The 24530-nt window shown below is 43.9% G+C and overlaps 1 protein-coding gene across 9 annotated transcripts in view; it reads right to left on the bottom strand.

Moving 5' to 3' along the window:
- Positions 1–1540: 1540 nt before the first annotated feature.
- The window catches only part of TSC22D1 (TSC22 domain family member 1), a 202038-nt gene continuing 179048 nt past the window's right edge, over positions 1541–24530 (bottom strand). For 2 of the 9 annotated variants that reach the window (XM_030200525.1, XM_030200531.1), the window contains exons 2-3: positions 3964–4015; positions 1541–2912 (exon numbers count right to left, since the gene is read on the bottom strand). In XM_030200525.1, the coding sequence (XP_030056385.1) occupies positions 2655–2912; positions 3964–4015 (310 nt within the window). In that variant the 3' untranslated portion in view covers positions 1541–2654. The other 7 variants (XM_030200532.1, XM_030200526.1, XM_030200527.1 and 4 more) reach the window with 7 other exon arrangements.

Below are 24530 nucleotides of genomic sequence, written 5' to 3'. Positions count from 1 at the left end.
AGAATGCAAACTATGAGTTATTTCCTGTAGAGCATAAATGCAGTTTTTAAATCCCAGATGTGATTATGTTTACCATACTAAGGAATACAAGTATGAAGGCAATCTCTATAAATAAATCCCACCTTGAACGTTCTGAAGCTCACTCCATCTGTGGCAGTGAAGCACTGAACTCCTCCTGTCCTCTTGGTAGGCTAGGCTATTAGGCGTACTCACTCACCCTTATAGACCTGCCCTCAGTCACGCCCCATCTCCCCCCTCAGCCACGCCCCATCTGCACATAAAACGCACCCTCAACGTTCTGAAGCTGACTCTGTGGCTTCAAAAGTTCGTATGTTCGAAGCTCTGTAACTACTTTTAAGCACACTATATCTGTGCCCCGCTCTGACCTATCAGAGAAGTGAGGAGCGTCACAGCGCATGATGCACCTATCAGAGGGAAGTCAAACAGAAGATCTCTGCACCACCCTGACCTATCAAAGGGAACTGAAACAGAAAAAGAGGAGCGTCACACCGAATGAGGGACCTATCAGAGGGAAGTCAAATAGAAGAAGGGAGGAGCGTCAGAGGCGAAGGGGTCACTCGGGAGGGAGCGTCACTCATTTTCTATGGCTGAACCGTTGCGAGGCAACGGAATGCAATGACGCATCATGGACCTATCACCGAACTCTAACAGAAGAAGGGAGGTGCGTTACAGGCGAAGGGGTCACTCATTTCCTGGGCCTCCACCGTTGCGAGGCAACGGAATGCAACGACGCGTGATGGACCTATCACAGGCAACTGTAACACAACAAGGGAGGAGCGTTACAGGCGAAAGGGGTCACTCCTTTTGTGGGTACAATGACACCAACAACGCTGCAAAGACAACATTGCTTTATTTCTGTTTCTTTCCACAAAGGTATGACGGACTTATTTGTACCTTTTTTTCTCTTCTCACTATCTATTAGTGTACTGGGCTTCCATCATACCTGTTGCTATGTGTTCTAAGTTTCGAAAAGTTTGCCAAAATGAAAAAACATTTATGATAACACTTCCATTTCAAACATTTATGCCAGAAACTCATCACCTTTCTAGCACCCGTTTCATTTGTTTCGGAAACGGGCCTTATTTACTAGTTTTAAGTAATATTTACAATATGAGTAAACTTCAGTGGTTACCTACAAATTTTCATCTGGACTATGGATTGTTTTAAGGTATTTGCACTAACCCAAATCCATTTTGATTCCCAGCTGAATACATTTTTAGTATTTGCAAAATCCAGATTACAAATTGCCACACTAAACTTCATTTGTTTGCAAGGAATCCAAGATGCAAGTGGCATGACTGTTGCTAAGCAACCACTTGTGGCTGGAGACCTAAGGCTCACAGGTCTGCCCCCTACCCCGCAGCACTTTTAGGGACTTTTTCATTTCCATATGCAGCAGTTCATCTTTGTTTGTGTCAATCGTCGATTAATGAGATCACAGCTCCCAGAAAGGGTTATTTCATGTAAATATTAATTCAGTGGATAATTAATAATACATCAGTTCCATAATACCAATATATAAGGGAACATCTATTTACCAACCAGGTATGCTTTATTGAAAGTTGACAAGTGCAACATTTAAATACATTGACGTGTTAACAACTGCTCAGATAACATGCACAAGGTATGCATACTACCATACAGATCATATGCAGAATTCAATTTCCTTAGTAGTAATTGATCAGTATCTGGGAGTGTTTCATGGTCTTAACCAACAACTTTATTAAACAGACTTACTTCATGATACTTAGCAATCAGGGTAACTTCAGAAAATACACGAACAGCGTGAATCTGCAAGATCTAAACAGTTGCGTAGGTACATTTTTTCCATAGCATTAAAAAAAGACTATCCAAACATTTCATATCAGCCAATGAAACATCTAAACCTCAATCTGTACATCCTATATAGTAGTTACAGTTTACTATTTTACAGTGTACTTACACTACATACACAAATATACATTAGGCAAGTAACTTTCATTGCAATTATCCTAAGTTTCTACATGCCACCTATTGACTCTCTACGGGTTTCATACTCCTGAGAACAGATATTTTGGTGGCCCTCATCAGTCGAAAACTGAAAATGTACTTCACTACCTTTATTCCTAGAAGTCTTAATTCCATCGCTTCTTCCTTTACAGCCCCCCTTCCAAATTCCTCTGGGGGAGAAAGGCATGAATGGAAACTAATGGCTTCCAGTTGAATCCACGTCAATTCCCCTCTTTATATCAATTCCAGCATTAGTGTGGATGGAACATTAAATTAAAAAAAAACAAAAACAAAAAACAGGCAAGCAGATTCACATAAGTGACTGGCCATGTCTCAAGCGTCCTCCAGGGCTGCCTTAACCTCAGATTGTGCCAAAGGAAAAAAAAAAAAAAAAAAAAAGATCAGAACACAGTCCTAGACACCATCCTTAAATAAATTCCTTCAATGAAAATGTTTAAAAAACAAAATCCAGACGATGGTTTAATACTGATATAAATAGGGTGTGATGGTAGGGTTCTAGTGCCCGGCCTGGATGGGTATGCATGCAGCAAGACTGATGCCTCACTGGATCCTGGGGCTGGGGGGTATCCGTTTCACCGCCACCTCCTCCTCCAGAGTCTGTCATGGTGCAGGTGGTGTTTAAACTATGTGGTGGAGCCTGAGCTCTGCGAGACAGGCTGGGCAGGTGGCTGTGCTGCACCTGGCGTTTGCGTGGCAGCAGGCGGCGAGCTGGTCTGCAGCTGCGCCTGGAACTGGGCAAGCTGCTCCGGGCTGGCCAGGGTCTTCAGCAAGGAGTTTTCCTGCTCCAGCTGCGAGTTCTTCTCGATCAACTCCTTAATCTGTTCCTTGAGGACCTCCACTTCCTCCCTGACAGCATACATCAAGTGGCTTTTCACCAAATCCTGAAACACAGATAACTGTTTTTTAACAACATGACTTCCACAAACCAGCAAACAAGAATTTCTACACCAATGTATAATTTTCCAGCTAAGCTAAACATCTAGGAGGGTAGGGTAAAACAGCATCAGTAACCTGAAAACCTACACGGCTACCGCCGGAGGCTCCGATGGGCAGCATCCTGCGTGAAAGGAGGCATGCATAACAACCCCTCCCCTTCTTCCTCACGTAGTCTCCCTGACAGCAGCGCGCCGGTTGCAGCTAGTTCTTACCGAGCAGGTTGCCGCAGTCCCCACCCCCGCTTTTTTTTTTTTTTGTGACCAAGGGTGACGCGCGCGGCGACCTGAGTTGATCGCCCCGCCGCCCGACAGCCAATCACCAGGCGAGTTATTTATAACCACGAGTTAAAAGGTTCTTTGCTCGCCTAGCAACAGCGGGCGAAAAATCGCGTGAGAACAGTCGTAGGCACCGCTCCAACAACAAAGAGCAGCTGAAGGCGGAAATGGGGGGGGGGTGGGGGTGGGGGGCAACACACTATCGGGATGATTATTTTAAAAAGTCTCTCTCTCTGGCATTTTTTCGCTTAAGTGATTAAAAAAAAAAACAGCCCCGGTTTTGATTCTGGTGGAGCATTGGCCGACTCTGCTGCTCACGACAATTACAGCATTCTCTAGTAATCACCATGGAAGCGGACCTTTATTCCAATTATATTGCGGGACCAGGTGTTCATATTTTCTAGAGTCACTAAAACATTTTTTTTCAAAGCACCATGCACCCATGTTTGTACCAAGCAATTTGCCCCACAAATCACTGTAAAAACCCAGGACCCTGGAACATCTGTAGTTTCAATGGCCGCATAGTGTACGCCAACAGGCTCAGGCGGCAACCGAACACGCTCGAAATTTTGCCTATTTTGATATGTCAGGAACTGCAACACCATTAGTAAAGTATCCATATAATCCTCGGTAGGCAATAAGTCCGTGCGATTTTAGAAATATGCTATTCAATTAATAGCTCACACCCCGAATGGAATTCAACACAATAATTTGTACATACCATGGCTTGCTCGATTTTGTTGTCAATAGCTACCACACTTGCGCCGGAGGAGCTGAAATATGAAAGAAAACAATCAGAAGATGAACAGTATGTGAAAGAGACATTGACATTCATCCTCCCACCCCGGCACAATATTGCTTCGTTTCTACATGCACTTAATGCAGTGTACCAACCCATGAAACAACCATGGTCTGTTAGCTCCGTTATATAGCCTAACATTTCCCCTCTTAATACATCATGAAGAGGGCAGCCCGGCTGTGCTGCGGCTAAACACAGAATGTACACAAATAAAGGTAACTTGGACTGCTGAGTACAGTGATGCTACTGCAGCGCCAGTGCCCCGTCAAATGGACAAAGGAATCATCGCAAGCATCACCTGCATTAGCACAGAACCTCACAGCGTCTAACATCAATACAGTTGACATTTACCTACTGTCTAGTCTCACGGAGCCGTTTTCTGTTGCCAGAAGAGATGACAAGAATGAAATTGAAAAATGTCTTAGTTGATAAACTCCTAGATCCATTGCCACTGGTCCTAACACATCGGGTACTCATGCAGTTCCCAGCCAAACAGCCCCTCCCCCATCCCAATCAGAAAAAAAAGAAACGAAAAATACTCGTAACTGATTCACATTAATGCCTAAGCTCTCGGACTGCCGCATACAGGCCGAAAAATAAAACTAGTGCTTAACCACAACCGTTATTTTTACTTTACGTGATATGCAAAAGAAATCTCCCAAGCCAGCTCTTCCACGCTCCTCTGAAAACCCGAGGTTCCAAACTCATTGCATAACCTATGCAGGAAGCAGCGTAGCTGATTGGCTACCTCAGCATTCCCCTACCATTCGGGAACACCTCCCAACAAAACGGCTGGGAACCTCATGAAATAATCTCCTCGCTATGGGAATGGTGTGCAGCCAGCCGGAGACCCCGCACCCGAGTGTAAAACTGGGAAAACAACCGTATCCAGATGCAAAGGATTACTCTAGTAGAAGCATGACCGTTTGACATGTGTTACTACAAGCAGAAACACTAATAAAAACAGACTCACGGGATCTCCCCAGGACAAGCTAAGATAAAACGAAACCCCCTCCATTAACCACCAGGCCGATACAATTGTATCCTACAGAACTGGTTAATAAAAACAATAAAAAAAAAAAAAAAAGAACAGCAATAGCGCCATCTATTAATAAAACTGTATAATACCACTTGCAAAAGCAAGATGCAAGTAATGACTGCATTGTTAAATGTCATACCGGCTTTCAAATTATATAAACTTACCATATAGGAAATATAAAGTAGGCCCTTAACATTAAGCATCTGATCAAGTACTTGAGAGCTGGCAGACAGTTACTTATGTCCCCAGCAATGACATGTTGTGAGAAGGAAAAGTTTCCAAGTATCTTTTTTTTTTTTTTTTGTTACACTCATGGCAGGCTCAATGCAGCTTACTTGGGGCAATGGAGGGTTAAGTGACTTGCCCAGAGTCACAAGGAGCTGCCTGTGCCTGAAGTGGGAATTGAACTCAGTTCCTCAGGACCAAAGTCCACCACCCTAACCACTAGGCCATTCCTCCACTCCTACTGATTAAATTCTCTTTCCATCACATTTTGTAATAATATTTTTGTGCATATATATTGTGTAAAATGATTTTCACTAACAGCAGCTTTGAAAAATTCCTGTAAACTTTAGTTACTATTCTGAAAATTTATTCAAGAATTAAATATTTGATTCAAACACAATTCCCTGAGAGCAGACTTGCCTCAACACCTATTTAGTCATGTGAAAAAGTTTTGCCACACATCCTGATTTCTCCTATTATTCATAGGGGTTTCTATTCTTTAAACAAAATATAATGTTCTGCTGCCATTTGCAAAGAGGCTGGCTGTTTGTTGTTTATGAATACTTAACAGATTAATTCCTGTACCTCTAAGGTTGGAGTATACAGCACTAAATGATGAGGCACATATAACAGGAAGGAAGAGAGATCATTGGGACGCTTATCAGCATACAAATTATATCACAATGATAGAGTGGACCAAATTGGAGGGGGGTTGCGCTATATGTTAGGGAATTGAGTTAAACAAAATAAATATTCTACATGAAACAGATAGCAGTGTGGAATCCTTGTGGATAAAAATTCCACATACATGAAAGAGTATACTGGTGGGGCTGTACTACCATCTGCCAGGACAGATGAACAAATGTTTACAGAAATTAGGAAAGCTGGCAAATTGGGCAAAATTATAATAATGGGTAATTTCAATTACCGAACAGGTCCAAGAGAAAGAGATGGTGCAAATTCAACAATCAAAAAAACATCTACTTAGAAGTCCCAACTTAAAAGTGGAGAAAAAAAGACCTCAGAAAACAAAGAGCATCAAACAACAGCAGAAAGCTGATCATAGTCAGAGCTCACACTCAATCATTGGTCATAAAAAAAAGCTTCACTACAAGTCTTTAGCAAAACACAGTCGTGACTTCTACAAAAGTTGGCAATGAAATCCAATCATTATAAATTCAGCAGTCAACTTCAAATCCGAAGCATCAAAGATCACCCATAGCAAACTGGAACACTTCCATAGTACATATCTTAAAGCTGCATCATCAGGAGAGACTGGCACAGAAATCTTCAAAATGGCTGCGGAAATCTCCAGATGCCATCATATATCCTGTCAAACAAACCTTAAAGCTGAGTAGAATAAACATCCCATAATTTCATGCTTGCAATATTCAACTAATGAAGCACTGTGCAGTTCCATCCGAGTTAATAGGCTGTGAGAATCCAAAATATCCACCCAAACTTCTGACGTACTATCACCTCCATCGACAGACATCAGAGCTGGAGTTTTTTTAATGACTGAGTCCAAGATCAGACTATGATCAGCTTTGTGTTGTTTGAAGCTCTGTTACCCGAGGTCTTTTTTCTCCACTTTTATCATTGTCAGGACTTCTCCTAAGTAGAAGAGTAGTTCTTTTGATTCATGTTGAATTTGCACCATCTCTCTCTCTTTGACCTGTTCATTATGTCTCAAAATTGGAAAAGTGGGTTGGGATTCTCTGATGTTCAGCTTACTGAGATTTTACAAGCTCCAGCTCTGATGTCTGTCAATGGAGGTGATAGTACATCAGATGTTTGGGTGGATATTTTGGATGCTCAATGCCTATTAACTTGGATGCAATATTCAACACTGCTTCGTCAGTTGAATATTGCAAGCATGAAATTATGGGATCTTTATTCTACTCAGCTTTAAGGTTTGTTTGACAAGATACATGTCAGTGTCTGGAGCTTCCTGCAGCCATTTTGAAGATTTCTGTGCCACTCCCCTGAAGATGCCGTTTGGTGAAACAGGGATCTCCTGTTGGTATGTTTATTCTACTCAGCTTTAAGATAAGTACTATGGAAGTGTTCCAGTTTGGGAGGATGGGACTTGATATACCGCCTTTTTGTGGATACAATCAAAGCAGTTTACATATTATGTACAGGTACAAAATAAGTACCTGTATATAATATGGTGACCTTTGATGCTGCTGATTTGAAGTTGACTGCTGAGCAAATATTTTTGATGACTGGATTTCATTGCTTACTTTTGTAGAAGTCACGACTATGTTTTGCTAAAAACTTGTAGTGGAGTTTTTAAATGACCATTGATTGTGTGAGCACTATGATCAGCTTTGTGCTGCTGTTTGATGCTCTTTGTTACCTGAGGTCTTTTATCTCCACTTTTTATCATTAAGTCGGGACTTCTCCTAAGTAGAAGAGAGAGCTAGGGAGGTAAATTTTTAGATGTAAAAAATGACTGCTTCTTGGAGCAACTGGTCCATGCTGAAAAGGGGAGCTACTTCAGATCTAGTCCTTAATGGAATGCAGGGCATGGTACGAGAGGTAATGGTGTTGGATTTGCTGGGAAACAGTGATCATAACATGATCAAATTTGACCTGATATCTGGAGTGAAGTTACTAAAGAAATCTACTGTAGCACCACTCAATTTTCGAAAGGTTAACTATGGCAAAATGAGGAAGATAGTTAAAAAGATGATGAAAGGGTCAGTCACTAAGGTTAGGACTTTAAACCAGGCATGGATGTTGTTTAAAAATACCATCATGGAAGCTCAGACCAGATGTATTCCACATATTAACAAAAGTGGAAAGAAGAGCAAATGACAACCAGTGTGGTTAAAAGGTGAAGTGAAAGAGGCTGTTAGAGCCAAAAGAGCATCCTTCAAAGAATGAAAAAAAATCCAAATTAAGAAAATAAGCAACAACATAAGCAGTGTCAACCCTGATGCAAAACACTAAGAAGGCTAAAAGAATATGAAGGAAAAACTTGCCATGGAGACAAAAACTGATAGTAACATCTTTTTAGGAACATCATAAACAAACTTTGTGAGGGAATCTGTGGGACCATTAGATCATGAAAGAGCAAAAGGGGCATTCAGGGTCATAGCGGAGATACTGAATGAATTCTTTGCTTCGATCTTTACAAAAGAAGATGTAAGAGATCTACCTGTACTGGAAATGGTTTTCAAGGGTGACAATGCAGAAGATCAAAGAAATCTCACTGAACCTGGAAGATATACTGAGCCAAACTGACAAGTTAAAGAATGATAAATCACACTGACTGGATGGCATACAACCCAGGGTACTGAAAGAACGCAATCATGAAATTGATGAATTGCTGTTAGTGATCAGTAACTTGTTGTTAAAATCATCGATAGTACCTGAAGATTTGAGGGTGGCAAATCTGGGAAATTACAAACTGATGAGGCTGACTTCAGTGCCAGGGATAATAGTGGAAACTATTATAAAGAATACAATTACAGAACACATAGACAAACGTGGTTTAATGGGGACAGTCTCAGCATGAGTTCAGCCAAGTGAGTCTTGGCTCAGCAATTTGCTTCATTTCTTTGAAGGCATAAATAAACATGTGGGTAAAGGTGAGCTGGTTGATGTAGTGTATCTGGATTTTCAGAAAGCTTTTGACAAAGTTGCTGAGAAAATTAAAAAGTCATGGGATTGGAGGCAATGTCCTCCTGTGGATTAGGAATTGGTTATTGGACAGAAAACAGAGGGTAGGGTTAAATGGCCATTTTTCTCAATGGAGGAGGGTGAATAGTGGAGTTCCACACGGATTTGTACTGGGACCGGTGTTATTTAATATTTATAAATAATCTGGAAAAGGGAATGATGAGTGAATGGATTAAATTTGTAGATAACAAAACTATTCGAAGTTATCAAAACACATACTGATTGTGAAAAACCGCAGCAAGACCTTAGGAAACTGGAAGACTGGGTATATCCAAATGGCAGATGAAAGTTATACGTGCACAAATGCTTGGGAAGAATAATCCGAACCATAGTTAGCGGATGCTACGACCGGCCTTAGGAGTTTGCACTGAGGTAAAAGATCTAGGTGTCATTGTAGACAATACACTGAAATCTTCTCCTAATGTGTGGCAGTGACCAAGAAAGCAAATAGGATGATAGGAATTATTAGGAAAGGGAAAGTAAATAAGACCAAGAATATAATGTCTCTATCACTCCATACTGCAAGCTCACCTTGAGTACTGTGTTCAATTCTGGTCGCCATATCTCAAAAAAAAAAAGATAAAACGGAATTAGAAAAGGTTCCAAGAAGTGCAACCAAAATAATAAAGGGGATGGAACTCCTCCCGTATGAGGAAAGGCTACAGAGGATAGGGCTCTTCAGCTTGGAAAAGAGACAGCTGAGGGGGAATATGACTGAGGTCTATAAAATCTTGCGCTGTGTAGAACAGGTAGAAGTGAATTGATTTTTAAACCTTTCAAAATGACCTGGAGACGCTCAAGGAAATTACATGGAAATACTTTTAACACAAATAAGAGGAAATATCTTTTCATTCACAGAATAGTTAAGCTCTGGAACTTGCTGCTGGAGGATGTGGTAACAGTGGTTAGAAAGGTTTGGACAAGTTCCTGGAGGAAAGTCCAGTCTGTTATTGAGATGGACATAGGGGATGCTACTGCTTTCCCTGGGATTGGTAGCATGGAATGTATCTACTAATTGGGTTTCTGCCAGGTACTTGTGACCTGGATTGGCCAATGTTGGAAGCAGGATACTGGGCTAGATGGACCATTGGTCTGACCTAGTATGGCTGTTCTTATGTTCTACTGGCTTGCCTTGTTCTCTGTGTCAGTTCCCCCTCCCCACACACACTTTCTCTCTCCATCGGGTCTGTAAGAATTAGTCTACAGCATTCTCCTCTGTGAACTGAATCTGCCTATGCTGTATTTTGCTGTATAACCCTCCCCCTCTTCAAGCTACTGTGATGCCATCAAGATTTTACCAGTAAAAAAAGTATATACAGCATTACTATTAGCCTGTTGTTGAATTCCTCCTAGCTTCTCTCTTGCAGAGAATGAGCAAGCTGGTTGAGAACAGACACAGTTCAGATGTGCTGGATGAGAGTTTTTGCCTTTAATTACTTCATTTAAGAAAGTAAAGTTACTTACCTGTAACGAGGGTTCTCCGTGGATAGCAGGATTAGTCAGCCACACACTTGTGATGTCATCCAATGAAACGTAAACAGATAAGCTCTCCCAGAACTCAGAGGAAAGCCTTTGAGAAAGAAGACCCCCCTCTGAGCATGTGTAAGTTGGATGCTAGGTATACCCCTGTATGACCCCTTCCCCCTCAAGTGCTCCTAGTTGGTCCCTCAGTTTCATCCGTAGGAGAGGAGGGAGGGTTTATGTGGCTCGCTGTCCTCGAATAACCCATGTTACAAGTAATTTTACTTTCTCCATGGACAAGCAGGACGAGTCAGCCACACACTGGTGACTCACCAGCTGAGGGGGTGAAGACCAGGTAGTGGTTGGATTTTGAGGGTCCCTTTGAGATCTCGCTAGCCCACTGAGGTAGGATGAGGCTGCAGGAAGCAAGGCAGTCATTAACAGGGGAGAGAGACCTCACACTCAGATAAAGAAGGTGAGCTTTATTCAAGAGAACCGAACCATAGCCAACAAGGCTATAATGAGAACAGTGCCAATGTGGCGAAAATAAAGTAGTAACCAACATAACTGAAAACAGTAGCATAACTGTCTGACTTTCTAGTAAACAAACTGGTTGTCTCTCTGCACGTAATAGGGCATTGTGAACTGTCTGTCTTTTTGGTAAACAGAACAGTATGGCAAAGTCATTGTGTCTTACTGGATAACTTTTTCTTTAGTCAGTGATACCATTCTGCACAAATGGCCATTATCCCTTCCTACCAGCAGGAACTGAATTTTGCCAGTTCCATCACCAGCATAAGCAGAGGTACTCCCTGGAACAATCCAGTATGCATCTGCCCAAGCAGCAGAAGGATCCTTTATAACACACCCATACCTCAACAACCACTGCAGCTGCAATGATAATTAAGCAAGAAAAGCACCACAGAATGGCACTCGCTATACTGTATATTTCAGGATATAGCCATATCTGTATGGCTAATTACAATTATTATTATTTTTTTTAATTTTGAAGCACTGAAAAGGAAGCACAGAGCATACCCAGAACCCCAGGCCGAAGTCTTCCAAGGGCAGGACTACAGAATGGTGTTGCTGACTAAAGAAAAGAAAATTATCCATTAAGACAATGTCTCCCCTTTCTTAGTGTCAGCTCCATCGTTCTGCACAAATGAGATGTATCGGAGCAGTCTATTGGGCAGGGGAAGTCAAGGCTCCCTGAATGACTGCTCTGCCAAAGTCCAAGCGGACTCTAGCCAACATGTCCAACCTGTAGTGCTTAGCAAAGGAATGGAGCGATGACCAAAGTTGCCACCCTGCAAATGTACTCAGAGGACACTGTCCGAGCCTTGGCTCAGGTGGTGACCTGAGCCCCAGTAGAGTGGACCATCAGCCCTTGAGGCACTGGATGATGTAGGCGGACTCAATAGCCCATTGATCCACCTTGCAATGGAAGCCTAGAGGCTGCCTGGCCCTTGCAAGGGCCATGGAAAGCACAAAGATAGCCCAAGGAGCCAAACCTCCTGCCAAAAAAAGAGAGGAAGCAGACCTCCTGATTAATATGAAACAGAGATACCACTTTTGGCAAGAGGGGCCTGTTCATAGGAACCTCAAGTCCTCTGGTACAGATACGTGTCCTGGCAAAACAGTGCCTGCAGCTCGGAGATTCTATAAGCAGAAGTGATACTTACCAGAAACACCACCCTGATAATAAGGTCCTTGGTGGAAACTGAATGCAGATGCTCAAATGGAGCTTCAAACAGTGCACAGAGCACCAGACTGAGGTATCGTGAAGGGAAGGGTGTAGCAGACTGCAATGAGCCACCCTGTTCAGGGACCGAGCCATCTCTGTATGCAAAGCCAAAGAGCCCTTCAACTTCCAATGAAAACTGGCTAGAGCCACCACATGGACCCTTAAAGAGCTCAGAGCCAACCTCTGATCAAGGCCTAGCTGCAGCAACCCCAAAATATTGGGAATCTGAGCCATCCAGGGAGACAGGAACCGCTCCTCAAATCAGGATTCAAGAACTTGCCAGACCCTCCTACAGGTCTTCCTGGAGTGGAACAGCATAGAGACAACGGCGGGGGAGAACTCACGCACCTCCAAACGTTTCGTCCCAATGCCAAATTGTAATTCAGAAGGAATCCAGATTTGCCATGTCTGCCAGCCCTTCGTGGAGCAGACCCTGGCCCCTGGGCAGTGGAAAAGGATCCTCCACCAGGAGACCCCAGAGAACCACATACCACGGCCTGCAAGGCTAGTCTTTCACCACCAAAAGACCAGATGAGGGTGATGCACAATCTTGCACAACAGAAAGCCCATCAGAGGTCACGGAGGGATGATGAAAAGGGGCTCTTTCCACAGCCGGCTCCCTCCACTGACTGAAGTTAATCCTGGACACCATGAAGTTGAACTGAGGGCCCCAGTGATCCAGAATGAGCTGAAAGGTCTGTGGCCCCAGCTCCCACTCTCCTGGATCCAGGAGGGAATGACCCAGGACTTCCATCTGTATCTTGTCCATGCCTGGAATGTGGACTACTGAAAGGGTCTACAGATAGGTCTCTGCCCACCGATTAATATGCTGCTTCCAAGGCCACCACCTGCCTCCAGGCACTACCCTGCTTATGTACACCACCGTTGTGGCAGTGTCCATCACTCTGACCACTTTCTCCTCAAGGATTGGCTGAAACTCCTGCAAAGCTGCACAGACCACCCAGAACTCCAGGTGATTTATGGACCAGGATGCCTCCTGGCTCAATGAGTGAGCTCCTCAACTGAGACTTGCATCTGTAGTGACCACAACTCACTGTATTGAATCCAGAGGAACATCTCTCAGCAAGTGAGCCGGACTGTCCCACTAGGCTAGACTGAGATCCACCTTGGGCGACAGAACAGTGGACAAGAAGTCCTGCAAGACTTATGCCCATCAGGGCAATAGAGACCACTGCAGAGGGCACATATGAGCCCTCACCCAAGGCACTACCTCCAGCACAGCGGCCATGGAGCCCAAGAGCTTCAAGTAATCCCAAACTGTGGGCTCCAGGAGATTGCACAACTGGTGTTAATTGCATCCAGAACTTCTTTGCCTGCTTCTCCAGAAGAAAAACCATCCTTCTGGACATATTGAAGCGGACCCCGAGATACTCCAGGGCCAGATGGATCTCGGGCCAATTCACTACTCAACCCAGGGACTCCAAGGGGGAAAAGATTTGCGAGGTAGCCAAACTGGCCTCCCAATGGATACAACTGTAATCAGTTGTCCAAGTGGGGATGATCCCAAATACCTTGATGCCAGAGATGCACGCCCACCACTCCATCGCCTTGGAAAATGTATGGGGCACCATAGCCAGGCCCGAAACTGAAAGTGCCGCCCCAAACATACAGAAATGCAGCTATCTCTTGTGATGATCTGCAATGGGGAAGTGGACATAGGCTTTCATGAGAGCCAGAGAAGTAAAGAACTCCCCCTGACCATACCAAGGCAATGACTTGAGTTAAGCATTTCCATCTGGAAGCCCTGGACTTGCAGACAAGTATCCACCCTCTTGAGAGGTCCAGGATGAGGTGAAAGGCACAACCCTTTTTCGGGACCATGAAATAGATCCGAGCACCTGTCCAGGCCACACTCCACCAGTTGAACAGATTCTACCGCTCCAACATTGCAGAGATACTGAAGGGTAAGAGTGACAGCTTGGTGCTTTAGAGCCAAGCTGCAGGGAGAGGTCATGAATGCACCAGGAACTGGGCAGGCACACTCCATGAAATACCACTCTCAACCACCTCCACAACCCAATGATCTGAGCTGATAAAGACTCACTTGTTGCAGAACAGAGTGAGCCTGCCTCGAACTAAAAACAAAGGGCCCAGTCCACCCTCACTGGGCAGGCAGAGTGGCTGCGGTCCCACTTGAGACCTGAGGGTCCAGCTTGTTTGGGGCATCAAAATGACCCCGGCTTGGAGGACCTAATCAGCCCCCTGCCTGGGCCACAGAACACTGAGTGGAGCTGAAGCAGCTCACTTTGAGCCCGATGATCGCTGTGCACCCTTGCCACAGCTCAGAGAGATTAAGAGCCCCCCCCCCCATATCATTCACCAACTTCTCCAAATCATCACCGAAGAGCATATTCTCTTCATTTATAGTCATTCTAATTAGTATAACAAGATGGGAGTCTTCATTACACAGTTTTAATTACATTTAATTACTTTCTGAGAAGCAAACACTAAATAAATCACCATATAATACCATATAATCTAAAGGATCTTTTATATTAGTCAAATATCCCTAGTACCTTAACAAATTTTAAATTATTAAACTCCTCAATGGTACTAAGACGCAGATAGCAGTCCAGCAGCAAGAGGATAAGCCCGTTTTCTTGAGGCTAGCAGACTCGGAAAAGCTGAGGGAGATAGAGGTACACAGAGGAGACCTACAGGGATGTTGTACAGAAGTCCCATCTCCAATTTAGCAGCCCCTGTGCTGCCTTGGAGGAGGGAGGTCTCCTAAAAGGAGAGAATTACCCTAATGAAGTAACCACCAGGGGATGCAATATCCTTTTCTACTGAGGATGTGTCTATAGGAACTTCTGCCTGGATGTAACATAGTAGATGACGGCAGAAAAAGACCTGCAAGGTCCATCCAGTCTGCCCAACAAGATAACTCATGTTTGCTGCTTTTTGTGTATACTCTACTTTGATTTGTGCCTGTGCTCTTCAGGGCACAGACCGTATAAGTCTGCCCAGCACTATCCCCGCCTCCCAACCACCAGTCCTTCCTCCCAACCACCGGCTCTGGCACAGACCGTACAAGTCTGTCCAGCACTATCCCCGCCTCCCAACCACCGGCTCTGGCACAGACCGTACAAGTCTGTCCAGCACTATCCCCGCCTCCCAACCACCAGTCCCGCTTCCCACCACCGGCTCTGGCACAGACCGTATAAGTCTGCCCAGCACTATCCCCGCCTCCCAACCACCAGCCCCGCCGCCTGATCTTGACTAAGCTCCTGAGGATCCATTCCTTCGGCACAGGATTCCTTTATGCTTATCCCACGCATGTTTGAATTCTGTTACCGTTTTCATTTCCACCACCTCCCGCGGGAGGGCATTCCAAGCATCCACTACTCTCTCCGTGAAAAAAATACTTCCTGACATTTTTCTTGAGTCTGCCCCCCTTCAATCTCATTTCATGTCCTCTCGTTCTACCATCTTCCCATCTCCGGAAAAGGTTCGTTTGCGAATTAATACCTTTCAAATATTTGAACGTCTGTATCATATCACCCCTGTTTCTCCTTTCCTCCAGAGTATACATGTTTAGTTCAGCAAGTCTCTCCTCATACGTCTTGTAACGCAAATCCCATACCATTCTTGTAGCTTTTTTTTTGCACCGCTTCAATTCTTTTTACATCCTTAACAAGATACGGCCTCCAAAACTGAACACAATACTCCAGGTGGGGCCTCACCAACGACTTATACAGGGGCATCAACACCCCCTTTCTTCTGCTGGTCACACCTCTCTCTATACAGCCTAACAACCTTCTAGCTACGGCCACCGCCTTGTCACACTTTCGTCGCCTTCAAATCCTCAGATACTATCACCCCAAGATCCCTCTCTCCGCCCGTACCTATCAGACTCTCCCCGCCTAACACATACGTCTCCCGTGGATTTCTATTCCCTAAATGCATCACTTTGCATTTCTTCGCATTGAATTTTAATTGCCAAACCTTAGACCATTCTTCTAGCTTCCTCAGATCCTTTTTCATGTTTTCCACTCCCTCCCGGGTGTCCACTCTGTTACAGATCTTAGTATCATCCGCAAATAGGCAAACTTTACCTTCTAACCCTTCGGCAATGTCACTCACAAATATATTGAACAGAATCGGCCCCAGCACCAATCCCTGAGGCACTCCACTACTCACCTTTCCCTCCTCCGAGCGAATTCCATTCACCACCACCCTCTGGCGTCTGTCCGTCAACCAGTTCCTAATCCAGTTCACCACTTCAGGTCCTATCTTCAGCCCATCCAGTTTATTTAAGAGCCTCCTGTGGGGAACCGTGTCAAAAGCTTTGCTGAAATCTAAGGAGATTACGTCCATAGCTCGTCCCTGACTCAATTCTCCTGTCACCCAATCAAAGAACTCAATGAGATTCGTTTGGCACGATTTCCCTTTCGTAAAACCATGTTGTCTCGGATCTTGCAACTTATTGGCTTCCAGGAAATTCACTATCCTTTCCTTCAGCATCGCTTCCATTACTTTTCCAATAACTGAAGTGAGGCTTACTGGCCTGTAGTTTCCAGCTTCTTCCCTATCACCACTTTTGTGATGAGGGACCACCTCTGCCGTTCTCCAATCCCTCTGAACCTTTCCCGTCTGCAAGGATATATTAAACACATCTTTAAGAGGACCCGCCAAAACCTCTCTGAGCTCCCTCAATATCCTGGGGTGGATCCCGTCCGGTCCCATGGCTTTGTCCACCTTTAGCTTTTCAAGTTGTTGATACACACTTTCTTCCGTGAACGGTGTTCTATCCACTTCATTCTCAATTGTACTATTTCCAGTCCATCGCGGTCCTTCTCCAGGATTTTCCTCTGTGAAAACAGAACAAAAGTATCTATTTAGCAAATTTGCTTTTTCTTCATCATTTTCCACATAGCGGTTCGCAGTATCTTTTAGTCTCACAATTCCCTTTTTAGTCATTCTCCTTTCACTAATATACCTGAAGAAATTTTTGTCACCCCTCCTTACATTTCTAGCCATTTGTTCTTCCGCTTTTGCCAGTCGTATCTCTCTCTTGGCTTCTTTCATTTTCATCCAGTATTCCTCCATGTGTTCCTTTTCTTGAGTTTTTCTGTATTTCTGGAACGCCAACTCTTTAGCCTTTATTTTCTCAACCACTTGCTTGGAGAACCATATCGGTTTCCTTTTTCTCTTGCTTTTATTTACTTTCCTTACATAAAGGTTCGTGGCCCTATTTATAGCTTCTTTCAGCCTGGACCACTGTCCTTCCACTTCTCGTACTTCCTCCCAGCCCATCATCTCCTTCCTCAGGTATTCCCCCATTTTACTAAAGTCAGCACGCTTGAAATCCAGGACTTTGAGTTTTGAGTGGCTGCTCTCCACTTTAGCTGTTATATCAAACCAAACCATTTGATGGTCACTGCTGCCCAGGTGGGCACCCTCTCGGATATTTGACACGCTATCCCCATTTGTGAGCACCAGATCCAGTGTCGCTCCCTCCCTCGTGGGTTCCATCACCATTTGTCTGAGCAAAACACTTTGGAAAGCATCCACGATCCCTCTACTTCTTTCTGATTCCGCAGATGGAACCTTCCAATCTACATCTGGCAGATTGAAATCTCCCAGCAACAGCACCTCTCTCTTGCTTCCCAACTTTTGAATATCTGCGCTCAGGTCTTTATCTAATTCCTCCAATGTGTCGGAGGTCTGTAGACAACACCCACGTGGACAGAGGTTCTATCATCTCTTTTTAAGGTGATCCATATCGCTTCTTCCTTTCCCTAGGTCCCTGTCATTTCAGTCGCAGTGATATCAATCCTCAGATACAGAGCTACTCCGCCACCTTTACAACCCTCTCTATCCTTCCTAAATAGATTATAGCCTGGTATGTTTGCATCCCATTCATGGGAACCATTTAGCCACGTCTCTGTGATTGCAACAACATCCAAGTCTGCCTCCAACATCAGGGCCTGAAGGTCCTGAACTTTATTGCTTAGTCTGCGAGCATTTGTGGTCATCGCTTTCCATCTACATTTCCTGGTATGCGTTTCAACATTAGTGATTTGGGGGTTTCTTTTCTCTTTGGGTACCTTCATATCTTTTTGTTCCACTTTTATTATTTTTTCTTTGGCTTCCGTTCTGTTTTCAAGAACATCACAGTGCTGTAATGGAGTAAAAGAATTTTGTAGGGGTAACACTTGTGAGGTCGGATGTTTTCTTGTCACATAACAAAGTCTGCCTGAGCCTACAGTGATCCATCTATTTTTAGGTGGTTTTATCCTTTGTGGTAGTGGTGATAATTTGGTATGATTCTGTGCAGTATGATATTGTGCGGTCCTAGATGCTGCTTTAAGTGCATCTAGTTCCTGTTTTACTTTACTGAGCTCATGTTTTAATCTAGTGAGTTGCAGACAGATAGGACAAGCCTTAAGTCTCCAGATAATTGGTCTTGAAACTAAAGCACCACAATTATTACAGAGAATAAAAGTCATCCTGATTGATTGAAATGGGTATGAACAGGTATGATATAGTGAGAACAGCAGCCTATGGATCTGTTGGCTGAGATTCTTATTATTAGAGCAGTAATCCTTAGCTGGTGAGTAGAAGACTGGGAATTCCTGTGATAATGAGGGGTTTTCTTTTCAGAGACAGTTGTAATATGGGTGGAGTTAATTTGTGATAAGTAGTGTATTTGGGGAAGTTATTTATGAAGTGTCCGTCTTGGGGTGGGTGGGTTGAGGGGCAGGGTGGGTGGGCTTAAGCTTAAGACTGTAGGAATGTCTCCGCTGTAACCTATCTGAAGAGCTGCACTTAAATTCACCAGAAGAAATATCCAGGTGTACAGCTCTAAGGATTGGGACATGCAAATCACAATTTTAGCAGAGTACGTAACAAAAACAGGAAAGATATAAAGATATAAATGCAGAATTAAGCCAGAGCAATTCTTATCTGTGTGTATCCTTCAGGCAGGAGCCAGTAAAGACCATGTGGTTTAACTGCTCCTCCTACAACACAAACTCACCTTAGCCTACAGATGTGTTAGGTCAGCTGTTGTAGTTGGTGATTCGGTCATTAGACATATAGATAGCTGGGTGGCTGGTGGATGTGAGGATCGCCTGGTCACTTGCCCACCTGGTGCGAAGGTGGCAACCTCATATGTCACCTAGATAGGATTTTAAATAGTGCTGGGGAGGAACCAGCTGTCTAGGTACAAGTTGGTACCAATGACATAGGAAAATGTGGGAGGAAGGTTCTGGAAGCCAAATTTTGGCTCTTAGGTGGAAAGCTTAAGTCCAGATCCTCCAGGGTAGTGTTTTTTGAAATGCTCTCTATTCCACATGCAGGGCCCAAGAGGCAGGCAGAGCTCTGAAGTCTCAATGTGTGGTTGAGACGATGGTGCATGGATGAGTGATTTAGATTTGTTAGGAACTGGGCAAAATTCTGGGAAAGGGGGAGCCTATTCCGAAAAGGATGGACGCCACCTTAACAGGATTGGACCCAGGCTGCTGGCACTACTTTTAAAAAAGGAATCCCAATAGAGAGGTTTCAACAATGGTGAAGAAAAGCTAGGAATGCTTAAGGAGAGAGTAGGGTAAAGGATGCACATTATCCCTGCCAACTTCTAAGCAGCTTGTAGATTTAAGGAAAACACACAATTTGAAGTGTCTGCATACAAATGCTATAAGCCTAAAAAATAAGATGGCAGAGTTGGAGTATATAGCGCTAAATGATGAGACAGATATAACAGCCATCTCAGAGTCCTGGTGGAAGGAAAACAAATCAATGGGACACTTATCAGGGTACAAAATTATATCACAATGATAGAGTGGATCAAATTGGAAGGAGGGGGGATGGAAGTTGTGCTATATGTTAAAGAGGGAATTGAGACAAACAAAATAAACATTCTATATGAAACAGCAGTATGGAATCATTATAGATAGAAATTCCATATGTGAAGGGAAGGAGTATTCTTGTAGGGCTGTACTACCATCCACCAGGACAGAATGAACCAACAGATGAAAAAACATTTACAGAAATTAAGAAAGCTGGCAAATTGGGAAACAGTATAATAATGAGTGATTTCAATTACCCCAATATTGACTGGATAAATATTACATCAAAGAGTAATAGGGCTGTAAATTTCCTAGACCTAATATATGACTGCTTCTTGGTGCAACTGGTCCAGGAACCAATAAGAGGGGGAGCCATTTTAGATCTAATCCTTAGTGGAAAACAGGCCATAGTAATAATAGTGTTGGATTTGCTGGGAAACAGTGATCCTAACATGATCAAGTTTAGGTTAGTATCTGTAGTGAAGCCACAACGGAAATCTACTGTAGCAGCATTTAATTTTTGAAAGGGCTACTATGATAAAATAAGGACAATGGTAGAAGCTAAATCAGGCATGGAGATCATTCCACGTATTTACGAAGGTGGAAAGAAGAGAAAATGAAAGCCTGCATATTTAAAAGGTGAAGTGAAAGAGGCTATTAGAGCCAAAAGAACGCCCTTCAAAGATTGGAAAAGGGACCCAAATGAAGAAAATAAGAAACAACATATGCAAAGCATTAATAAAGAAGGCTAAGAGGGAATATGAAAAGAAACTTGCCACAGAGGCAGAAACTCACAGTAACAACTTTTTTTAGGTATATCAGAAGCAGAAAACCTGCGAGGGAATCCGTGGGACCATTAGCTCATGAAGGCGCAAAAAAGGAACTCTCAGGGAGGACAAGGCCATAGTGGAGAGACTGAATGAATTCTTTGCTTCAGTCTTTACATGTAAGAGATCTACCTGTACCGGAAATGGTTTTCACGACTGAAGACATGGAGGAACGGAAAGAAATCTAGGTGAACCTGGAAGACGTTCTGAGCCAAAATTGACCGGATGGCAAACATCCAAGGGTACACAAAGAACTCAAACATAAAATCGCTGATCTGTTGTTAGTAATATCTGTAACCTGTCATTAAAAGAGCAATGAAAATGATAAAGGGGATGGGACGACTTCCCTATGATGAAAGGCGAAAGCGGCTACGGCTCTTCAGCTTGGAGAAAAAGCGGCTGAGGGGAGATATGATAGAGGTCTACAAAATAATGAGTGAAGTTGGATGGGTAAGCGTGAAGCGCTTGTTTGCGCTTTCCAAAAATACAAGGACTAGGGGGCATGCGATGAATACAATGTAGTAAATTTAAAAAGAATCGGAGAAAATATTTCTTCACTGTGTGTAATTAAACTCTGGAATTCGTTGCCAGAGAATGTGGTAAAGGCGGTTAGCTTAGCAGAGTTTAAAAAAGGTTTGGATGGCTTCCTAAAGAAAAAGTCCATAGACAATTATTAAATTGGACTTGGGGAAAATCCACTATTTCTGGGATAAGATTTTTTTTGGGATCTTGCCAGGTATTTGTGACCTGGATTGGCCACTGTTAGAAACGGGATGCTGGGCTTGATGGACCTATGGTCTGTCCAAGTATGGCAATACTTATGTACTTAAAATCATCTGTAGTACCTGAAGATTGGAGGGTGGACAATGTAAAGCGTTTAAAAAAATAAAGGGTTCCAGGGGTGATCTGGGAAATTACAGACCGGTAAGCCTAACAGCAGTGCAGGGCAAAATAGTGGAAACTATTATAATGAATAAAAATTTCATAACACAAACATGGTTTAATGGGACAGTCAGCATGGATTCAGCCAAGTAAAGTCTTGCCTCACCTGATGTAATATATCTAGATTTTCAGAAAGCTTTTGACAAAGTTCTTCATGAGAGATTCCTGAGAAAATTAGAGTAATGGGTTAGGAAGCAATGTTCTGTTGTGGATTAGGAATTGGTTATTGGACAGAAAACAGAGATTAGGTTTAAATGGCCATTTCTTTCAAATGAGGAGGGTGAATAGTGGAGTGCCACAGGGATCTGTATTGACCGGTGCTATTTAACATTTATAAATTATATGGAAATCAGAACAAGTGAGGTGATTAAGTCTGCGGATGACACAAAACTATTCAAGGTTATGTGGACTGTGGAAAACTGCAAGAAGACCTTAAGAAACTGGAAGACTGGGCAGATGAAATTTGCCCAGTCCTCCAATGGCAGATGAAATTTAATGTAGACAAATGCGAAGTAATGCACATTGGGAAGAATAATCCGAATCATAGTTACCTGATGCTAGGATCTACCTTGGAGGTCACCACCCAAGAAGATGATCTACGTGTCATTGTAGACAATACATTGTCTTTTGTCCAGTGTGCAATAGCAGCCAAAAAAGCAAATAGGATGCTAGGAATTATTAGGAAAGGGATGGTGAATAAGACCATAATGCCCCTATTACTCCATGGAGAAACCTCAGTATTGCGTTCAATTCTGATTGCCATATCTCAAAAAAGATAGCAGAATAAAAATGGTTCAAAGAAGAGTGACCAAAATGATAAAGGGGATGGAACCCCTCTTATATGAGGAAAAGCTAAAGAGGTTAGATCTATTCAGCTTGGAAAAGAAAACATTAAAGGGAGATATAATTGAGGTCGACAAAATTAGGTTCTTACCTTGGTAATTTTCTTTCCTTTAGTCATAGCAGATGAATCCATTAAGAGTGGGTTGTGTCCATCAACCAGCAGGGGGAGATAGAGAGCACTGAAAAACCATAGTGCCTCATGGCCAGCTAGCTCCACCTGCCTCTTCAGTATCTGAAGCTTCCAAAGCAGTGTTACACCGCAAAGCATAATAACATGAACTTTCCTCACAGCGGATGAATGCCCCAAAACTGGAGCTATCATTCAAAGGAGGGAATGAACTCATCCTCCTGTAACTGAACAGAAATCCTGAAGACTGTTTTCCAACTTCTCCCAATGAGGGAACATATCTACAGGAAAAAATGAACATAAAAGTAACATAAATCACATAATGAACCACTGAGGGAGGGCTCATGGATTCATCTGCTATGACGAAAGGTTTCCCTTCCTTGTCATCAAGCAGATGAATCCATTATGAGTGGGATGTATCAAAGCAATCCCTAGATAGGGTAGGAACAAGCCACACCACACGCCAGCACTTGTGCTCCAAAATGCGCGTCTCTCCTGGCAGCCCACATCCAGCTTGTAATGTCGGGCAAACGAGAGCTGAGAAGCCCAAGTAGCTGCACTACATATCTCGAAGAGAGAGTGCTCCAGTTTCAGCCCAAGAAAAGAAAATCGTGGAATGTGCCTTAAAGGCTTCAGGCGGAGGCCAGCCAGATAGCAGATATGCTGAAAAGATAGCTTCTTTGAGCCAACGGGCTACAGTGGCCTTAGACTCTGGAGACCCTCTGCGCGGACCTGACAAAAGAACAAAAAGATGGTCAGAGGTCCTGAAGGCATTTCACATGCGCAGATATTGCAACAGAGCCCTTCGCACATCCAGAAGGTGAAACTGCCCATTGGCTTCTGGAAACTCCTCTTTAGAAAAGGAGTGCAGGAAAATAGGCTGGTTTAGGTGAAACGCTGAAACCACTTTAGGCATGAAGGCAGGCACCGTACGTACCATTACTCCGGACTCTGAGAATTGCAGAAATGGGTCTCGACAGGACAGGGCCTGGAGCTCAGATACCCGTCTCGCCGATGTCAAGGCTACAAAAAAGACCGTCTTTAAGGTCACATCCTTCTCCGAAGCTCGTCTGCGCGGCTCGAAGGGCGAACACTGAAGGGCCTTTAAAACTAACCCCAGGTTCCAGGCCGGACAGGGAGCCCGCACGGGAGGACGGAGCCGAAGCACCCCTCTAAGAAACTGTGTCACATCCGGGCAAGCAGCCAGAGAGAGGCCAGCGACCTTCCCTCGAAAACATGCTAAGGCTGCCACTTGAACAAGCAGGGAATTATAAGCAAAGCCTTTTTGTAAACCATCCTGCAAAAAGTCAAGTATCGGCGAGACAGAAGCCCACATGGGTGTCATCGCTTTAGAAGCACACCAAGCCTCAAATTGGTGCCAAATCCTGGCATAAGCCACGGAAGTGGAACGCTTGCAGGCCTGTAGGAGAGTGGAAATGACTTTACTGGAATATCCCTTGTCTCTCAATTGCGCCCTCTCAATAGCCATGCCATAAGACCAAAGCGGCAGGCGTCCTCCATGGTCACCGGGCCCTGTGACAACAGGTTCGGTACCAGAGGTAATGGCAGGGGATCCTCTACTAGCATCCGCCGGAGGTCCGCACACCACGGCCTCCTGGGCCAATCCGGGGCAATGAGAACTACCTCTCCTTGGTGGAGTCTAATCCGCAGGAGTACTTGCCCTATCAAGGGCCACGGAGGGAACACATACAGGACGCCCTGAGGCCAGGGTTGAGCCAAGGCATCCAACCCTGACGAGCGAGGATCTCTCCGT

This window comes from Microcaecilia unicolor, chromosome 4, assembly GCF_901765095.1.
Source record: "Microcaecilia unicolor chromosome 4, aMicUni1.1, whole genome shotgun sequence".
NCBI classification, from domain to species: Eukaryota; Metazoa; Chordata; class Amphibia; order Gymnophiona; family Siphonopidae; genus Microcaecilia; species Microcaecilia unicolor.
The sequence above is the reverse complement of the archived record's forward strand: the minus strand, read 5'-3'. Positions and strand labels throughout refer to the sequence as shown.